General features: G+C 38.0%; 1 protein-coding gene across 13 annotated transcripts in view; it reads left to right on the forward strand.

The window, feature by feature from the left end:
- Positions 1 to 14,567, forward strand: part of FRS2 (fibroblast growth factor receptor substrate 2) — a 115,754-nt gene extending 101,187 nt beyond the window's left edge. For all 13 annotated transcript variants that reach the window (XM_055095891.2, XM_055095890.2, XM_055095895.2 and 10 more), the window contains 5 exons: positions 3,774 to 3,865; positions 5,099 to 5,285; positions 6,047 to 6,205; positions 6,897 to 7,060; positions 8,779 to 14,567. In XM_055095891.2, coding sequence (XP_054951866.1) covers positions 3,800 to 3,865; positions 5,099 to 5,285; positions 6,047 to 6,205; positions 6,897 to 7,060; positions 8,779 to 9,729 — 1,527 coding nt within the window. In that variant the 5' untranslated portion in view covers positions 3,774 to 3,799 and the 3' untranslated portion in view covers positions 9,730 to 14,567. The remainder of the gene's footprint in view (positions 1 to 3,773; positions 3,866 to 5,098; positions 5,286 to 6,046; positions 6,206 to 6,896; positions 7,061 to 8,778) is intronic.
- Positions 14,568 to 18,802: the final 4,235 nt, after the last annotated feature.

The following is an 18,802-nucleotide window of genomic DNA, read 5'->3' on the forward strand; positions in this document are numbered from 1 at the left end:
GTACAGTAAGAAAACTATAAAAGAGAAAAAATGGTACACCTGTATAAGGCACTTGCCATGAATGGAGGTTACAGAACTGGAAGTTGCTCTTGGGTGAGTTGGTTAGTGGGTGGTGAGTGAATGTGAAGGCCTAGAATGTTATCGTACACTACTGTAGGCTTTATAAAACTGTACTCTTAGGCTACGCTGTTTGTTTAAATAATTTTTTCTTCAATAATAAATTAGCTTACTGTAACTTTTTTACTTTATAACCTTTTAATTTTTTGAAACTTTTTGACTCTCTTATAATATTTAGCTTAAAACACACACATTCTACAGCAGTACAGAAGTATTTTTTTATATCCTTTAAGATTTTTTTCTGTTTTTAAAATTTTTAATTTTTTTTTTAACCTTTAAAACTTCTGTTAAAAACTAAGACAAAGACACAAACACACACATTAGCATGGGCCTATACAGGGTGAAAATCATCCATATCACTGTCTTCTTCTCCTCCATCTTGTCCCACTGGAAAGTCTTCAGGGGCAATAACATGGAGCTGTCATCTAGGAAAACTGCACCTTCTTCTGGAATACCTCCTGAAGGACTTGCCTGAGGCTGTTTTACAGTTAATTTTTTTTTAATAAGTAGAAGGAGTATACTCTGATACAATAGTGAGATACATAGTATAGTAAATACATAAACCAATTACATAGTCATTTATCATTATCAAGTATTACGTACTATACATAATTGAATGTGCTATAGTTTTATACACTGGCAGTGCAGTAGGTTTTTTTTATACCAGCATTATCTCAAACACATGAATAATGTGTTGCACTGTGATGCTGTGATAGCTATAGTGTCAGTAGCTGACAGGAATTTTTCAGCTCCCTTGTAATCTCAGGGAACCACTGTCATATGTAGTCTGTTGCCAACCAAACATTGTTATGTGGCTCATAACTGTATATCCCTGCCAGCACGAGAGGTTCTACCTTAACAGGTAGCTTATGAAGATGCCAAGTGGAAGGATGATTTTCCTGCTCCTTTTGAGAAAAAAAAAGTTTAAAAACGTTCCTTTGGAGCATCATCTTTTGAAGCAAAAGCCATACTGTAGTAATCTTTTAGCTCTTCATATTTCACAAGGAGGTCGGGGAGAACGAATATGTACTTTCAAGAAGACTTTTAAAAAATGTCTCTATCAATTATCCCTTTACTTAAAATTTCTTATATTACTCATCCTATAATTTATTAATATTAAACATTTACTATTTTTTAAAAAATTAAATGTTTATAGAATATGTGCCATGTCTGAGGCAGGAGAATCTCTTGAACCTGGGGGGCGGATATTGCAGTGAGCCGAGATCACGCCATAGCACTCCAGCCTGAGCAACAAGAGCGAAATTCCATCTTGGGGGATTTAAAAAAAAAAGAATATGTGCCATGTAAGTTGGTATGCTTAGTGCCCTGGAAAATAAACAAGACAAGATTTCCTGTCTTTAAAGAGATCACAGCAAAGTGGATGGTGCAGAAAGATAAACATTGCAATAGAGTACGATAAAGGCCACAATAGAGTTATGCCATTCTATTGTGGGAACACTAGAGGCAGGCTATCTTCGAGTTAACTGGAAGATCAAGTCTCAAATCTAGGGAACATGTCCCTAGCTTGTTCAGGCTGCTTTATGGTTGGGCCCCATTTGTCTTCCAGTCTACCCTGTAGTCCAGTCATACTGAACGCCTCACTTTCTCCTGAATGTGGTGTGACACTTCATGACTTTTGTCTGTCTCAGGTGCTTATTTCTCTTTATTTTGCTTAGCATGTTGTTTCTGCTCTTCTTTTAAATCCCAGCTCAATTAGTGCTTCCTGTCCTGCCTAACCCAGAAAGTTAGTTGTTCCCTTTCATGTGCCCACAGTACTCTGCTCATATCCTAATATAAGGTTTATCACAGTGCATTATCTATTTACATCTCTCTCTCTCTCTTTCTCTCTCTCCCACTTGATACTCACAGCTCTTCAAAGACAAAGATGGTGACTTATGTGTCCTTGTACTATGATACTTAGCTGGCATATTAGTTAAAGCAAAAATACCAAATATCATGAGTCTTAATTAACTTTACTATTATATGTTATCATATACACTCTTGGTTTATACGCTAGTACACTTTTTCATTTTCTTTATACTTATACCTGCTAGGGATCCTTCACATTTGTTTAATACAGTCCATTTAAATCACAGGTCCTATAGCACCTTCTGTATGCTAGGTATTGTGTTAGGTATTAGGAATGTAAAAATGAGTAAGGTTCATCCTTGCTGACAAGGGGCTCACAATGAAGGAGAAAAGACAGATAAACAGAGACCTGCCACAATTTCTACTCAGTACAAAGTGTGATAGATGCTATGATACTAGGAAGCCCAGGGTGCTTTGGGTTAGCATATGCATGACGGTCATACATAATAGTATAACTTGCCTAGTTGCTTGGAGTCAGGGAAAGCATCCTAGAGGAACTGCACTTTGAGTTGAATCTTGAGAAAGGAAAGAAGCAGAAAGGGAGCAGCTTGGAAGGATGTGAGAGACCAAGATGCTCTGGGGAAACTGCAGCTTGTTTATTCTGACAGGACTAAGAATAGGGCTTGAAACAGAAAGCAGGGAGAGTCTAGACTGGATCTGTTAGACAGGGATTACATTGTATCTGATCGGATCTATCATACTGAAGAGTTTATACTGTTAAACTGAAGATAGTGGAGAGCCACTGAATAATTTTCAACAAGCTTCAATCAAATTTATGTTTGTAACGTTTTGTAGCTTCTGTGCTTCCTTCCCTCCTCCTTTTTCATATATTGTCATATTCTATCTGATTATTTCCCTTGTTTGTAAGTGATGCTTTGGAGTTTTGTCTGCTCAGTTGGAGTGTTCTTAAACACTCAATGTCAGGTATATAACCACTTACCTCTAACCTTCTATGGGAAAGGAGTATTAAATAGACATGCTATATCAGTGTTGCCAGTATTCTGTGTGTTACTTTACTGCTTAATTTTGAGTTGTCTTTCTCTCTTACCAATGCACTATTCGAAATTTGATTTTGTTTTAATTACCAATGAACTCTTGTCTTGTGGAGACATAAAAGATACTGCAATGAGTAACAATAGTCAAAATACCTGCCAAGCCAGAAGTTCACCATCCCTTTGGTGATTTTTTATTTAAAGAACAAGCCAGGTCTGGTAGTCCTGTAGTCCCAGCTACTCAGGAGGCTGAGGCAGGAGGATCACTTGAGCCCAGGAGTTTGAGCCCAGCCTTGGGCAACATAATGTCTGCCTGCCTGCCTGCCTGCCTGCCTGTCTCTGTGTCTCTGTCTGTCTCTCTCTCTCTGTCTCTCTCTCTCTGTCCCTCTCTGTCTCTCTCTCTCTTTAAAGAAGGACATGAAATTCCTGATAAGCCACAAAGGGTTAATTTCATTATTAACTCTTGAACAAAAATTAATTATTTAGGTAATATTATATATGAGACATTAAGTTGGTTTGTTTTTTAGATGATTTTAGAATAGGTGACCTTTGCAAATTTAACTAGAAATTTGAGATTTGTTTGACATTATTAATGCCTCACAAAATGTATTCTCATTATTACTGAGTAAAATCAACTAGCTAGTTGTATAAAATCTAGCTGCAGCCATATACCTTGTTGGACTTAATTTTCTGCATCAGAATAATGTTTGTGTTAGATGATTTCTAAAGTCTTTTTCTGTTTACAGTTTTTGTATCCTTCATCTAATAAATTTTTCCAAATTATTTTTCGTGTAGTGCACACATGGTCTTCTGAAGAAGCCATGGGTAGCTGTTGTAGCTGTCCAGATAAAGACACTGTCCCAGATAACCATCGGAACAAGTTTAAGGTCAGTAAAACTGTTTGAGTTATATATCTTACTGCCTAGTTGGGTGTTCTTCTTTTATTTCACTTAACATATCTTATTTCTGGCTTTTATCACCAAACCTTTCTATTTCCCTTTCTTTCCACCCTGTCTTTCTTGATTTAATAAATGATGACAACATTTTCTTACAGTATGGAATTTTTTTAAGTTTTCCTTCGGTCCTCTGTATCTAATTAGCCATACCGTTCTGGTAATACTGTTTTTAAAATGCCATTTTACGGGGTGCCTTTTCAATCTCATCACTATCTGTCTTTCAGTTATTATTTTCATGTGTGCCTGTGTGATTTCTTAACTGGACTCTACCTCAAGTCACCCTCTGATTCATCCTGTAGTCACCATCAAATTAATCTTCTTCTCTCATCATTCACTAACCTCTTTGCTAAAATTGTGTGGTGTTATTTTACCTGTAGGCTAAATGCTGCTATAGCTGTTTTGTGTCTGATAATTTGACCTCGATCTGTTACAAAGAATAGCCTTGATCACACAAACCTAGGTGTAAGTCTGTCACTTTATAAGCTTTGTGACCTTGGGCAGGTTACGTTATTACTGAGTCTTAATTCCATTTTTGTACAATGTAGTCTAGGATTGTTATGAGGGTTAAATTCATGTAAAGCTCTTTTCCTACTCCCAGGGGAATAGTAACTTCTCCCTAAATGTTACCTACTGCTCTTAGTCTTTGGACGTTTTCTGAAGCTCAGCAGTACAAAGCTTTTCCTCATATGAACTCTGTGCCAATCTATTTTGGTGTCTTTGAAAGGTACTTTTTTGTTCTGCTTTAACATTGTGTCTTTATGATGTCCCTTTATCTCCTGACCCACTAGATTTCCCCTCTGATTTTATTTTCTGCGTAAATTTATTTATACTAGCGGTCCAGCTAAAGGCCCTCCTCCTCTTAAATGAAGGTGTCTCAACAACCTTAGACCACAGTTCCTGCCTTCTGCAGCCTCTGTTGCATTCATTTGTCAATTAATCATACACTTTTGTGGTATTGACTTTGTGTTTCTACATTTTGTTTCCCCAGTGGGAATGTAAATTTCTTACAGATCTGAACTGAGTGTTACACGGCTACGTAGTCCGTGCCTCATACACACATTGGTTGATGAATGAACTAACAAATTACAAATAACTAATTAGCAACAATGCATTTTCCTGACGAATTGGTGACATATTTGCATGACTGTCACCTTCTTTTTTTAGGTCATTAATGTGGATGATGATGGGAATGAGTTAGGTTCTGGCATAATGGAACTTACAGACACAGAACTGATTTTATACACCCGCAAACGTGACTCAGTAAAATGGCACTACCTCTGCCTGCGACGCTATGGCTATGACTCGAATCTCTTTTCTTTTGAAAGTGGTCGAAGGTGTCAAACTGGACAAGGTAGAACCTTTGTTTTTTTTTCCCAAATATTGTATTTGAAATTGTTTTTTCAGCTATTCTGTATACAAAGATTAAATTAATATTTTTCTTCTGAAAAAAATCCCAAAATAAACAGATTGTTAAGGAAAGATATAGTATACTATGTATTAATTTATCAACTGTTTATTAAGCACATTGTCTATGTGAGAAATTTTGGCTCATGTTAACTTTAAGATTTTTCAGTAAATGATTGGGTCAGCTAAATTGACAAAGTGTCTTTATCATTGATTTTTTTACTACCTACTACTTGAATGGCCTTGACAAGTTACAGGACTTCCATTGAATGTTAAATTTCTTCTCTATAAAAGGGAAATGGTAATACCTATCTTTTAATTATTGTAATAATTAAACAAGATAACAATTGGAAAACACCTAGGGGCTTTCCAAGGGGCCTGTTACATGGCAAATGATCACCTTGGAATAGTGAGTTGGGCTCCCCCTGCTGTTAAGAAACAGACTAGCGTAAGTGCGCAGGTCTTGATTTCATTAGCTTTATTTTGGGCCATCTCCCTTAGATGAATGAAAATTATTCTGTGAACTTTTGGCGGGGGTTTGTTTTGAAACAGGGAATAATCATTAATTTATCAGATATTTATTTAAAAGGGATTTCTGACTCTTGGTGCATAGAATGCTTACTTTACAATTCTGCTGTTTGTCAAGTGTTCCTATAGTTTTTTTTAAAGGTATGTTAACTATTTTTCCCTTTTGGTTTATATTTGTAGGAATCTTTGCCTTTAAGTGTGCCCGTGCAGAAGAATTATTTAACATGTTGCAAGAGATTATGCAAAATAATAGTATAAATGTGGTGGAAGAGCCAGTTGTAGAAAGAAATAATCATCAGACAGAATTGGAAGTCCCTAGAACACCTCGAACACCTACAAGTAAGTACCCCTTTTCCCTTTCACATTTTGAATAACAGACGTTTAGTTGTAAGCTATAGATTGTGGGTATTTAATCAATAACACACTAGAAATCACCACTGGATAACAGAAGTATAATGGTTGTCAGTTTTTAAAAACAGCTGTAGGCCAGGCGCGGTGGCTCACGCCTGTAATCCCAGCACTTTGGGAGGCTGAGGCGGGCAGATCACTAGGTCAGGAGATCGAGACCATCTTGGCTAACACTGTGAAACTCCATCTCTACTAAAAAAATACAAAAAAATTAGCCGGGCGTGGTGGTGGGCACCTGTAATCCCAGCTACTCGGGAGGCTGAGGCAGGAGAATGGCATGAACCCGGGAGGTGGAGCTTGCAGTGAACTGAGATCATGCCACTGCATTCCAGCCTGGGCGACATAGCAAGACTCCGTCTCAAAAACAAAACAACAAAACAACAAAACAGAACAAAAAAACACAGCTGTAGTTCTAAGTACTTCAAATATTTAAAAAATGAAAACATTCAGTATTTCATATTAGGTAAAATATGGAGTTGGGGGTAATACTATTTGTGCTCTGATTTCTGCTGTCTTGGCAGAAAGACCTCCTATAATCCTCTCAGTACAGATTCGATTCTTACTCATTTTTATTCTCTCTGCCCCGCCCCCCTTTTCCTTAAACCAATAAACAAAAACTCAGCTCCAGGATTTGCTGCTCAGAACTTACCTAATGGATATCCCCGATATCCCTCATTTGGAGATGCTTCATCCCATCCTTCAAGCAGACATCCTTCTGTGGGAAGTGCTCGCCTGCCTTCAGTAGGGGAAGAATCTACACATCCTTTGCTTGTGGCTGAGGAACAAGTAAGCACGTGCTACTGTGTAACAGCAATAATGATTGTTCAGAGTTAGGGTATCACTGCGCTAATACTGGAAGATTTTATTCGGCTTGAAGTTTAACTTTATCTGTTTGTAAATTACTTTTGTAGTGAACAATCAGAGGAGATAGCGTATATTTGCTGGTTTATGCTCAAATATATGCGGGTATTCAGGGGAACTTAACATTACAGTAGCTTGTGGGTTCACAGAAGAGGTACATCTATAGATTAAGAAAGGCATAACTAATGGTCAGTTCCCATTATAAGAATGTCCAATGGATTAAGAGTTTATGCTGCTTTTCATATTTTAGCCATTATAGTCAGTGAACTACGAGTAGGAAGGTAGATTTTGCTGTTAATGTTATGGAGTTATTTAGTGTTCCCGAGTATGCTAGTTTTCATGTGTGGAATGAAGTATCTGGTTGGAACCTCTGTATTAATTAGTTATACTTATGTTTTGTAAACCATATGTCACATTAAAAAGTTTTTAGTGTTTTTAAAATCAGTTTCTTTGTGTTCTTTACATAATGAGTTGTTATATTATTTACTGTAATTACATGAGTCTTGGTCTGTCGCCCAGGCTGGAGTGCAGTGGCATGATCTCAGCTCACTGCAACCTCCACCTCCTGCGTTCAAGCAGCTCTCCTGCCTCAGCCTCCCAGGTAGCTGGGATTACAGGCGCAGGCCACCACATCCAGCTAATTGTTTCATATTTTTAGTAGAGACGGGGTTTCACCATGTTGGCCAGGCTGGTTTTGAACTCCTGACCTCAAGTGATCTGCCTGCCCCGGCCTCCCAAAGTGTTGGGATTACAGGCGTGAGCCACTGTGCCCGACCCTTGTAAATATTTTTATATTATCTCCCCAAAATACTATTAAGCTTTTCTAAATAGTGATAATTTCTTGGTGGCATTTATTTTATATATATGCATTTTACAGAACTCTTCTTAAATCTAGTGGAGTTAATCTTCTTATACAGTCAGATCATCAGTAAATAAGGATAAACTTATCTCTTTTCAAAGTCGTTATTTATTTCTGGATCATGTTTTAATGCTTTGAGAACCTCTAAAACAGCAGCAAAATGATAATCCCTATTTTGTTCCTGATTTTTATTTTTTACATAATATTTATCATGTTTAACAATCAAATATAATGTTGCATGTTATTTTATTTTATTTTTTGAGATGGAGCCTCACTCTGTTGCCCAGGCTGATATGTAATGGTGTAATCTCGGCTCACTGCAACCTCTGCCTCCCGGGTTCAAATGATTCATGTGCCTCAGCCTCCAGAGTAGCTAGGATTACAGACGCTCACCACCATGCCCAGCTAATTTTTGTATTTTTAGTAGGGATGGGGTTTCACCATGTTGGCCAGGATGGTCTCGAACTCCTACCCTCAAGTGATCCACCCACTTCAGTGTCCCACAGTGCTGGGATTACAGGCATGGGCCACTGCGCCCAGCCTGCGTGTTATTTTGAAGTCGTTATTCTTTTATCAAATTAGGAAGACATTTCTACATTTCTCCTTCTCTTTCCACCTTTTTATTAATAAAAAAATAGGTGCAAAAGTTTTGAAGTAAGGGTACATTTGGAGAGAAAGTTAATAAAGTTAACTGTTGTCAATAAAATTAACTGATGTGGTCAGGCTTTTTTTCAGTTTTGTTTTTTTAAGTAAGTTAACTAATTCACTTTCTGTTTTGTTTTAGGTACATACCTATGTCAACACTACAGGTGTGCAAGAAGAGCGGAAAAACCGCACAAGTGTGCATGTTCCATTGGAGGCGAGGGTTTCTAACGCTGAAAGCAACACACCAAAAGAAGAACCAAGTAGTACTGAGGACAGGGATCCTCAGATTCTTCTTGAACCTGAAGGAGTCAAATTTGTTTTAGGGCCAACCCCTGTTCAAAAGCAGTTAATGGAAAAAGAGAAACTGGAGCAACTTGGAAGAGATCAAGTTAGTGGAAGTGGAGCAAATAACACAGAATGGGACACTGGCTATGACAGTGATGAACGAAGAGATGCACCCTCTGTTAACAAACTGGTGTATGAAAATATAAATGGGCTATCTATCCCTAGTGCCTCAGGGGTCAGGAGAGGTCGTCTGACATCCACCAGTACCTCAGATACCCAGAATATCAACAACTCAGCTCAGAGAAGAACTGCATTATTAAACTATGAAAATCTACCATCTTTGCCTCCTGTTTGGGAAGCCCGCAAGCTAAGTAGAGATGAAGATGACAATTTAGGACCAAAGACCCCATCTCTAAATGGCTACCATAATAATCTAGATCCAATGCATAACTATGTAAATACAGAGAATGTAACAGTGCCGGCAAGTGCTCACAAAATAGAATATTCAAGGCGTCGGGACTGTACACCAACAGTCTTTAACTTTGATATCAGACGCCCAAGTTTAGAACACAGGCAGCTTAATTACATACAGGTTGACTTGGAAGGTGGCAGTGACTCTGACAACCCTCAGACTCCAAAAACGCCTACAACTCCCCTTCCACAAACCCCTACCAGGCGCACAGAGCTGTATGCCGTGATAGACATCGAGAGAACTGCTGCTATGTCAAATTTGCAGAAAGCACTGCCACGAGATGATGGTACATCTAGGAAAACTAGACACAATAGTACTGATCTGCCCATGTGAGCCTGGAAAGCATTATGTTGTTTGCACCTTTGTGAAGTTTTTAAAAATGAAGATGCAAGTGCTTCATTTTCATTTCTAAACACTAACTCCTTTTATAGACTGATAAAATTTTTTTCTGAATATTTCATGTGCATCTTTAACTAAAGGGAATTAATGTAGAGCAGGTACTCCTTAAAGAACACTAATTTCATTATATACTACTCGTTGTACAGCAGCATTCCCGTTTTCACAGTGCCTATTTAAAATGAGAGTTGAAGTAAATGACATGCTGGTTGATTTTTATCAATATTCTGGACTTAACGCATATCTTTCATGTCTAAGTCATGGTTGGCTTTTAAAACTTTTTATAAAGCCTCTTGACAATGTACATTGCTAACAGGTAACTATAGGCTTTGAAAGTAATGCTCGTAGATTCAGTGTTCACAGTATGTGGCCTCCAGCATGTAACATGAGGAATCCTTTATTTCATTAATTAATGGCTTTTTGACTTGAGCCAAAACATATGTAAAGGAAACAGAAGTACCGCACCTCCTCTTACACCAGTCAGCTCCTTTGCCTTCAGTGTTACTAGAAAGCGACCTGTGTCCATGAGTGTGCTTTGCTGTTGGTGCACTGAAAGGCAGGAAGGAGACAAGATTTTCTATTTACTCATCTCATGATGTCATTTGAAGGGCATGTCCAGATATCTTAAAATTATAATAGGCTCAAGAATCAGTCTCAGGTCACTTTACCCAAAAACATTTGAAAATCTGAACCACAATCTCCTGAAAGTTTTTCTCCTATAGATTATTGACAACACATTGTTTTCTGGAGGCATTTGTGCCATTAGGTTTCCATTTATCTTCAGTTTTTTTCTTTGGTGTTTGGGATGTCTTATTTTGTTGCCTTATGTCCTTTTCAATTTAAAATGTTTGAGTTTGTATATAGTTTTGAAATTGGATTATGTGTTCATTGTTGTTTAGTTTGCATTTTTGTCAAATTATGGTTTTGAAGGTTCATTTGGAACTTACTGTTATTCTGTAACAGGGTTGCCCTTGTCCAGTATTTATTTATATGCTGTTTACTTTTCAAGTTGATAAAAACATTCTCCAATTCTAAATTTGCTTGTGTCCATAGGTGATCTCTTTAGCAAACTGAGAAAAAAAGGAAGATACTTTTAACATGCAAAGTTCCCTCAGGGTGTACCGTGTTGTCTCTGTGGGCACTCTTCCCCAGCACTTTAGCAGTAATTCCCCCAGCTACACGCTGCAGTTGTACTCTGCCCACTCTAGTGTTCCTCAGCTCTGCTGTCCTTTTACTTGTAGCTGGATCTTTGATTATCCTTCGATTTCCATGAAATATTAATATTGTTGCCAGCATAGCAGGTACAGTGGAAGTCTTGTAGCAGTGAGATTGTATCATAATTTAGGATTTAAAATGAATTAAAGTTTATATAAACTGAAGAGTCTCCATATGTCAAACTCTTGGAAAATCAAAGATGTTCCAATTTCCTAAACACTAGAGAATACGAGAGAAGGTAGAGTGGAAAAGGTTAGGTAACCTTGCAAAATATTTTACTATTTTCTCTAAATATGAGGAAGTTTGAGATTATGATCTGGATCTACCAGATATAACTAAGGTTAATTTAGCATGAAAAAGTTTTAGTCATATTAGCATCCAACCTATTCAGTAACCGAATCATAGGACAATGATGGATTAGGAGAACAATAGAGTGGGATCATTATAAAGAAAATAAATTATTAAAGGTGTCTTTATCGTTTTCAGTGCCATTTTTAGTGTCTTTACTATAAATCAATATCAGTGTATTTTATCATTCTATGTGCATAGCAGAATTTTCTTTTCTCCCTTTTGTTCCCCTGTGAACTTGGTGCTTATTAAAGTGCTCACTGTTCTCTTAAAAGAGAGCAGTGGTATAGGTGTGCAGTTTCCGTGATGCAGGTTCCATTTTTAATATATTGTTCCACTTATCCTTTCTTCTGAGTAAATTGCTAATTGTGCCAAATTTATGTAATAGTTTTTGTAATGTGGAATAAGAATTATGATGGAACCATTGCACAGTTTTTTCTGAAACAGCCAGTCAAGGCAGAACATTAATCTCCAAGTGAAAGGGCTGATCTATTTATTCATTTTGGAGGTTGGGTACTTTATTCTTTCTTCCCGTCATCCTTTTCATTGTTTCCCCCGGATTCTAATTAGTTTTTATTTTTTTAGATAACTCCAATATAATCATTACAGTTTATGCTTTAAATACTATGTGCTTTAAAAAGGAAAATGGGACCAATTTGTCTGCTAAGAATTTGATTTTAGGTACTATAAGAGTATTAGGAAAATATATACAACTGGTGTTAATTTCTAGATATTTTCTAGAAATCACTTGTGTTCCTATTTAATAAAAGGTAATTTAGAATACTACTTGTCCTTTGCAGTAGTTTAGTAATGGGCATTAAGCTGTGTCCTCGAAGGATGTACCTATTACTAGGTGCATTTTAGAATGAAATATTGATATTTTATTAGCATATAATTGTGGCCATATATCTCAGATTTTCTGAGGCAGATCTAATTTTAGATAATTCTGTTGGTAGACCATGTGATCCTTCTTTTTGGTTTTGGAAGTATAATCATTGTTAATGTTTTCCCTCCAAATAGAATACTGTTTTATCCATACAAATCATAACAGCATCTATCCCATGCTAGGGTTGGAAACTGATATTGGTATTACTTGTGTTTTTTCTTAGTGTGTTTTATTTCCCAGTTTCATCTTCTTTTAAAAATGAAAATATGGTGCCTTCCCTCCCTCCAGGAAGACTGGCAAATATTTCCTTTTATTTACTGCTGCTGTGGAGTGATGAGATATGCACTTTACTCTTTAAGATTCAGCAAAAAGCTTTTCACTTCTCAGTATATCCAGAATACATCATATCTGGGACTTAGGAAAATTTGCCAAGCAATCTTTGTTTTTATAGATACTAATGTTGACCCTCTCCAGCGTTCAATGTTATAAATAGAACAAGTCAAGCTAGTGTTTGTTTATCTCCTCCCCCTCCCCAAAACTGTGGCACAGCATATAAAAATGTACCTCAATAATGTTCTATTAAAAATGGGACAGGGGCCTTATGTTTTCATAATTTCCCAACAATGTGCCGCCATATTTTTGCCTCAAGGTAAAGGTTTTAACAGATGAAAAAGTACTTCCCAATTCCCCCGTGCTATTCCTAACCTATAATGCCCAAATGTTTTGTGCAATGTGTAGTGTGTGTGTATAAATACATATATTCTTGAAATAGACATACCATCAGAGACATCATTCACAAGTAACTGATGTATTGGCATCTCATTCATATTTCTGATGTGTGAGGTATATGGTACTAATTACCTTTTCCTTGATGTTTGCCAAATTTGAATAAAGGCATTGGTACGAAATTACAGAATGTAAAGAAAATGTTTTTGGCTTGAAAAATTAACAAATATTTTATGACGTACCACAGTATACTCTGCCCAAACCAGCACCCTATCTATCTTTCCTGTTCTTTACATCCCTGTTCCCCATCCCTACTTCCTCATTTTTGGGGTATAACACAGTTCTTTTGTAGCATCATTATAATTGCAGTTCTATGGCAATTGGACAGTTATAGCATGGAAACAGACTGGTATAAATAGTACAGTAGTCACCAGTGTGCCACATTTGCATTAGTAATGCAAAATATACATTTTATAAAGGACAAACTTTGTGTTATGTTTTATTTTCATTACATTGTATAATATTGTAAGACTATTGTATGTCCTAATTTGCATTATAAATGTTTTTTTCCTACGTAAAGGCATAAATATAGCAACTTTGTATAAAGGTAGCTTATTAGATTTTTAATTTTTTCTTTTATAAAAAATTGTCCAACAGTGGGACTACCATTGCCAAATTGTATATGAAATATGAATTTTACCCCCATGGTTAATTTCTTTTATAAACATTCCATATTTCTCTAATAAAAAGACATAAGTGATACTGTACTATGCATACATTGTATCTTAATGCTGTTTCAGATCAGCATTTTAAATTTTGGTTTGCATTTTTAATATTGGCAAAACGTAACCACTGTTAATTAAAACCTCGTTGTATATGTAACAACATAATTTGCCCTCTATCCCTTCCCACCCTTTGTTCTCTATTTCTCCCTATCAGTGCCAACTTCATACATTTTGTAGCATGGCAATAAAATATAACTTTTACACTGAGGCCGAGTGTGGCTTTTTGGAGGAAGTGGGGATGGGACGATTGCCCTCTAGTTGTCCTTTGCATATGACTGTTTTTTGCCATATAAGCCATGTCATCAGGCATGAAAAGTTTTCTCATATATGATGTAAACTTGCTTTTAAGGACAAGTGTGAATGTGCTTTTTAAGCTTAATTTTTGTCATGACAAATAACTAATTTTTTTTATCTTTGGAGAAGTCAGAGTTCTTTACAATCAAACGTTTATTAACTGGAGTACTTAGAATAAGCTAGTAATTGAATTTAGTTCAAGGGCTAAGCAACACATTTTTAAATCCTTATTTATTGTAGAGTATTAGTATACTGTCCTACAAATTATGTAAAATATGGTTTAATATTAGATGACTTTGGATTTTGCAATGCCTTACTGTTGTCATTCTAGCATAAATATCCATGATGAGGTACTCAAGTTGATACTGGAAGCTGAGCTGATCATACACTGACCTGAAGCATTCATGAAAAGCTGCTTTATTGAATAAAGTCTGATTGGAGTTATTTTCATGCTCACTTTCCCCTTATTGCTGAAAGTAGATTGCAATAAAACCCCAATAAAACGTTTGGTTGGATATCTACTTAAAAGTTTTATTGTATTTATATTTCACATACTACTTGAAACTTTGTGACATTTTCTTTCCTAGTCTCATATCACTGCCTCCATTTTCAAAATGAAGATATCAAAATGAAATTGTAACTATATGACAGGCTTTCTCACAGTTTTAGCTGTGTGATCATTCCAAATAGTAGTTCTCAGCTCTGGGACTTCAAACCTGTTTTTAGCCACTGAGTGACATTGCAAAGCCTTAGTTGAGTACAGGTCAAGATGGAAATTATTTAAACAATGAAGGAGATGGACATGTCCACAAATGATTGATGTAACTGGCATGATAAAGACACACACAAAGGAAGGGCATCCAACTCAGCCTAGGGGTGGAGGTTTTCAAGCAAAGCTTCTTAGAGGGGGTGATCCCTGAGGTGGTTTGTTGAAAGTCTTTGTAGCTTAGAGAGGATGTCTTAGGGAGAAGGGATAGCATGTGCAAAGGCACAGAGGTATAGAAAGATCATGACATTCAGTGGTTGCAAGAGGTTCCAAATGACTAAGCGCATGGAGAGCAAAGGCAGGGTTGGGGGATACAGAAGGAGAAATGAGAAACAGATCACAGAATCCTAAGGAGCTTTTGTTTAAATTAGGTGAGAGAACTTGAAGGATTTTAAACACCAGAAAAATAATAGTTTAGAAAGATTTCTCTGACAACATGGATACGTGAAGGGTGCAGTTTGTTTTTTTTTTTTTTTTTTTTTGAGACGGAGTCTCTCCCTGTTGCCCAGGCTGGATGGAGTGCAGTGGCGCCATCTTGGCTCACTGCAAGCTCCCCCTCCCAGGTTCATGCCATTCTCCTGGCTCTGCCTCCCAAGTAGCTGGCCCTATGGTATTTTAATAAAGCAGGGAGGCTGGTTAAGAGGCTTTTTCAGAAATGGAGCCAGATCTGATAAATCCGTATTCAAAGGCATTGTTAAAGGACTGTTTAGATTGTTTACTGCTGTGCAACAAACCACCCTAAAAGTTAGTGGCTTAAAGCAGCAATCATTTAATGTCTCAAGTTGCTATAGATCGAGATGGGCAGGGCACAGCAGAGATAGCTCATCTCATATGATGTCTGGAGGCCTGGCTTCCTCATATGCTTTGTGCCTATGCTAGTATGGTTCAAGCAGCTGAGGGCTGGCTGGACCAGTTCCACTAGGTTATGTCTGGAACTTAAAGCTCTCAGCTGTGTTCCTTAGTTTTCTTCCATGAAGTCTTGGGTCTTTCTTCATGTGGTCTTCTCACATGGCAGCTTAGGGTTCCCAAGAGCACAAAAGTAGATGCTGCTAGGCTTTCTTGAGGCCTAAGCCCAGAACTGGCACAATGTCAATTCTGTTGTATTTTGTTGAATTACAGTGGTTCATATAAAAGCATGAACATCAAAAGTGTAGTTTATTCAGGGCCACCAATGTAATAGAGGGCCTAAAGGAGGAATAATTAACACCTCTGATTGATAAGGGGAATGACAGAAATGGAGGGGTCAAGGATGACCCCCAGTTATCTGGTTTGGGTGACTGAGGTGGTTGATGGTGTCAGTTCATTGAGATTTAAGATATATTTGGGGGCTGGGCATGGTGGCTCATGCCCGTAATACCAGCACTTTGGGAGGCTGTGGAGGGTGGATCACTTCAGCCCAGAAGTTTGAGACCAGCCTGGGCAACATGGTGAAAACCTGTTTCTATGAAAAAATACAAAAATCAACTGGCGTGGTGGTGTGTGCTTGTAGTCCCAGCTACTCAAGAGACTGAGGCAGGAGGATAGATTAAGCCTGGGAGGTTGAGGCTGCAATGAACTGTGATCCTGCCACTGTGGTCCAGCCTGGGCAACATAATGAGACCCTGTTTGTTTGTTTTTTTAAAGTGCTCCTCTAAGTGTGCTCCACAGACCGATTCCTGTGTACAAACTATCATGGTCTGCAACAGGAGAAATATCAAGTCTTCTAACCTTCTCCCTACTACCCAAACAGTAGGTGTCTGGGTGGACCCAACTCAATGTGACTCTGGACTCCTGGACCTTTATTTGGTTTCCTTCCCCAGGTATTCTAAGTGTTCCTGAGGAATGTTGACAAGTCCCATAACTCTGTTCTGGTGGTTGTTTGCCACTTCCGCCAGTTATTTCACTCCAGTTAATGAATCTACCCTTGCTCCCAAATCACCTCTAGCCATCAAATAATGATATGCTACAGTGCTTTCCTACTTCCATAACATGCCAAGCATACCCAACCTCGGCTACTATATTTATAAAGCCTATTAGAAGACTTGGGATATAATGATAACAATAGCTAAGCTAAACAGGCACTGTTCTAAGCTATTTAATCTGTGATAATTATCTCCATTTTACACAAAAGGAAATTGAGGCACAGAGAGATTATATAACTGGAAGCTGACCAGTTAACAAAAAGCCAATTCACTGAAAGCCAAATTATACCAAGGGGAAGAGAGAGGAGGACACAGGGTCATAGAGAGGAGAGGGTCACAAAGACTTTGAGGGAGGAGGAAGGGTTAACTAAGAGAAGCCAAGACCAAGGGACTTGAGAGTAGAGGACAGAAGATGAGCCAGGAGAAAGTCACACAACGTGTTTAATCACAGAAACATGGATTCCCAAGGTCTCACTATCTCCATAGGCCCTGTAACCTATCTAATACAAATTACGATAAAATGTATAAATAGATGGGCACAGTGGCTTCTGCCTGTAATTCCAGCACTTTGGGAGGCCAAGGTGGGCAGATCACATGAATTCAGGAGTTCAAGACCAGCCTGAGAAACATGGCAAAATCCCGTCTCCACCAAAAATACAAAAAATTAGCTGGTGTGGTGGCGCATGCCTGTATTTCCAGCTACTCAGGAGACAGGTCGGAGGATCGCTTGAAGTCAGGAGGCAGAGGTTGCAGTGAGTTGAGATCATGCCACTGCACTCCAGCCTGAGCGACAGAGTGAAACTCTGTCTCAACAACAACAACAACAACAAAAAAGTATAAACAGCTAAAAGAGACAGTTTTTGGTAAACCAGCACATTGATCACGCTCTGAATGGCCTTCAATGAACTGATTTAAAGAGCCTGTGAAGCCCACCCAAGACTACAAAGCTAGTACGTAAAATGGTTGAAATTCAAACTCATATAGTCTGGGTCTAGAAGCTGAGTGTTTAGCCTCTAGGTGTAGAGGTGTCATCAAAGGAGGGGGAAGTAGGAAAGAAGGAAGGGTCAAAAGATGCAATGGAGAAAGGACACATTTCCAAGGGTCCCATCATAGGGTCTCTTCCTGGCTGCCTCTAGCCTCAGTTCCACAAGGTGGCAGGGCCTGCCTCCTTCTCCCCATCCAAATGCCTCTGGCTACATTCAAAGCCCAGCAGGGAGCAGTCATTGGTTTCCCCATCACACACAGTCTCAGGCTTGCCTACCAGAGGACATAATAAATATCTCCAGGTATGTAATTTTGCCCACAATAAAAACAACCTTTTTCAATATTGTGCAGGCATCTTAGTTTTTTATTGTGAATCTTCTCATTCCAGAATGCGATTTGGGATCTGCCTAGGAAAGTACATTTCCTGAAAGAAGACCAAATTTTCCTACAAAGAAGAGAAAACTCTTGGGAGATTTAAAATAACAATTTGTCCAGCCTGAACTCCCCTTTTCATGTTGGACCTGAGGAATACTGTAAACCAGGGTCAGCAAACTTTTTCTGTAAAGAATTAGATAATACATGTTTTAGGTTTTGTGGGCCCATTCAACCTGTCATGACTACTCAACTCTGCCACATAACTCTGCTATTGTATTGTGACAGAGTAAATATGTATGGGTATGCCCATGGATTCCAATGAAGCTTTATGGACACTGAAATATTAATTTCACAGGATTTTCATGTGTCAGGAAATTTTTGATTTCTTTCAACCACTTAAAAATGTAAAAACTATTCTTAGCTCTCAGGCCATACAAAAAACAACTGGCAGGCTGGGTTTGACTCCTCACAGCTTGCCAACCCCTGGTGGAAATCAACCCACTTAGAGGAAATCTGAAGGGTAGAAACAACTAAAAAATTGAAAATTCCTGTTAATGTTAGCAATGTCAAAAATCCAGGAGACCCCAGCTACTCAGGAGACCAAGGCAGGAAGATTGCTTGAGCCCAGGAGTTCCAGGCCAGCCTGGGCAACATAGAAGACCCCATCTCTAAAAAAAACAAAACAGAAAAAGAAAAATCCAGGAGCTTGTTTTGTTTTTGTTTTGTTTTG

Source organism: Pan paniscus, chromosome 10 (assembly GCF_029289425.2).
Source record: "Pan paniscus chromosome 10, NHGRI_mPanPan1-v2.0_pri, whole genome shotgun sequence".
NCBI classification, from domain to species: domain Eukaryota; kingdom Metazoa; phylum Chordata; class Mammalia; order Primates; family Hominidae; genus Pan; species Pan paniscus.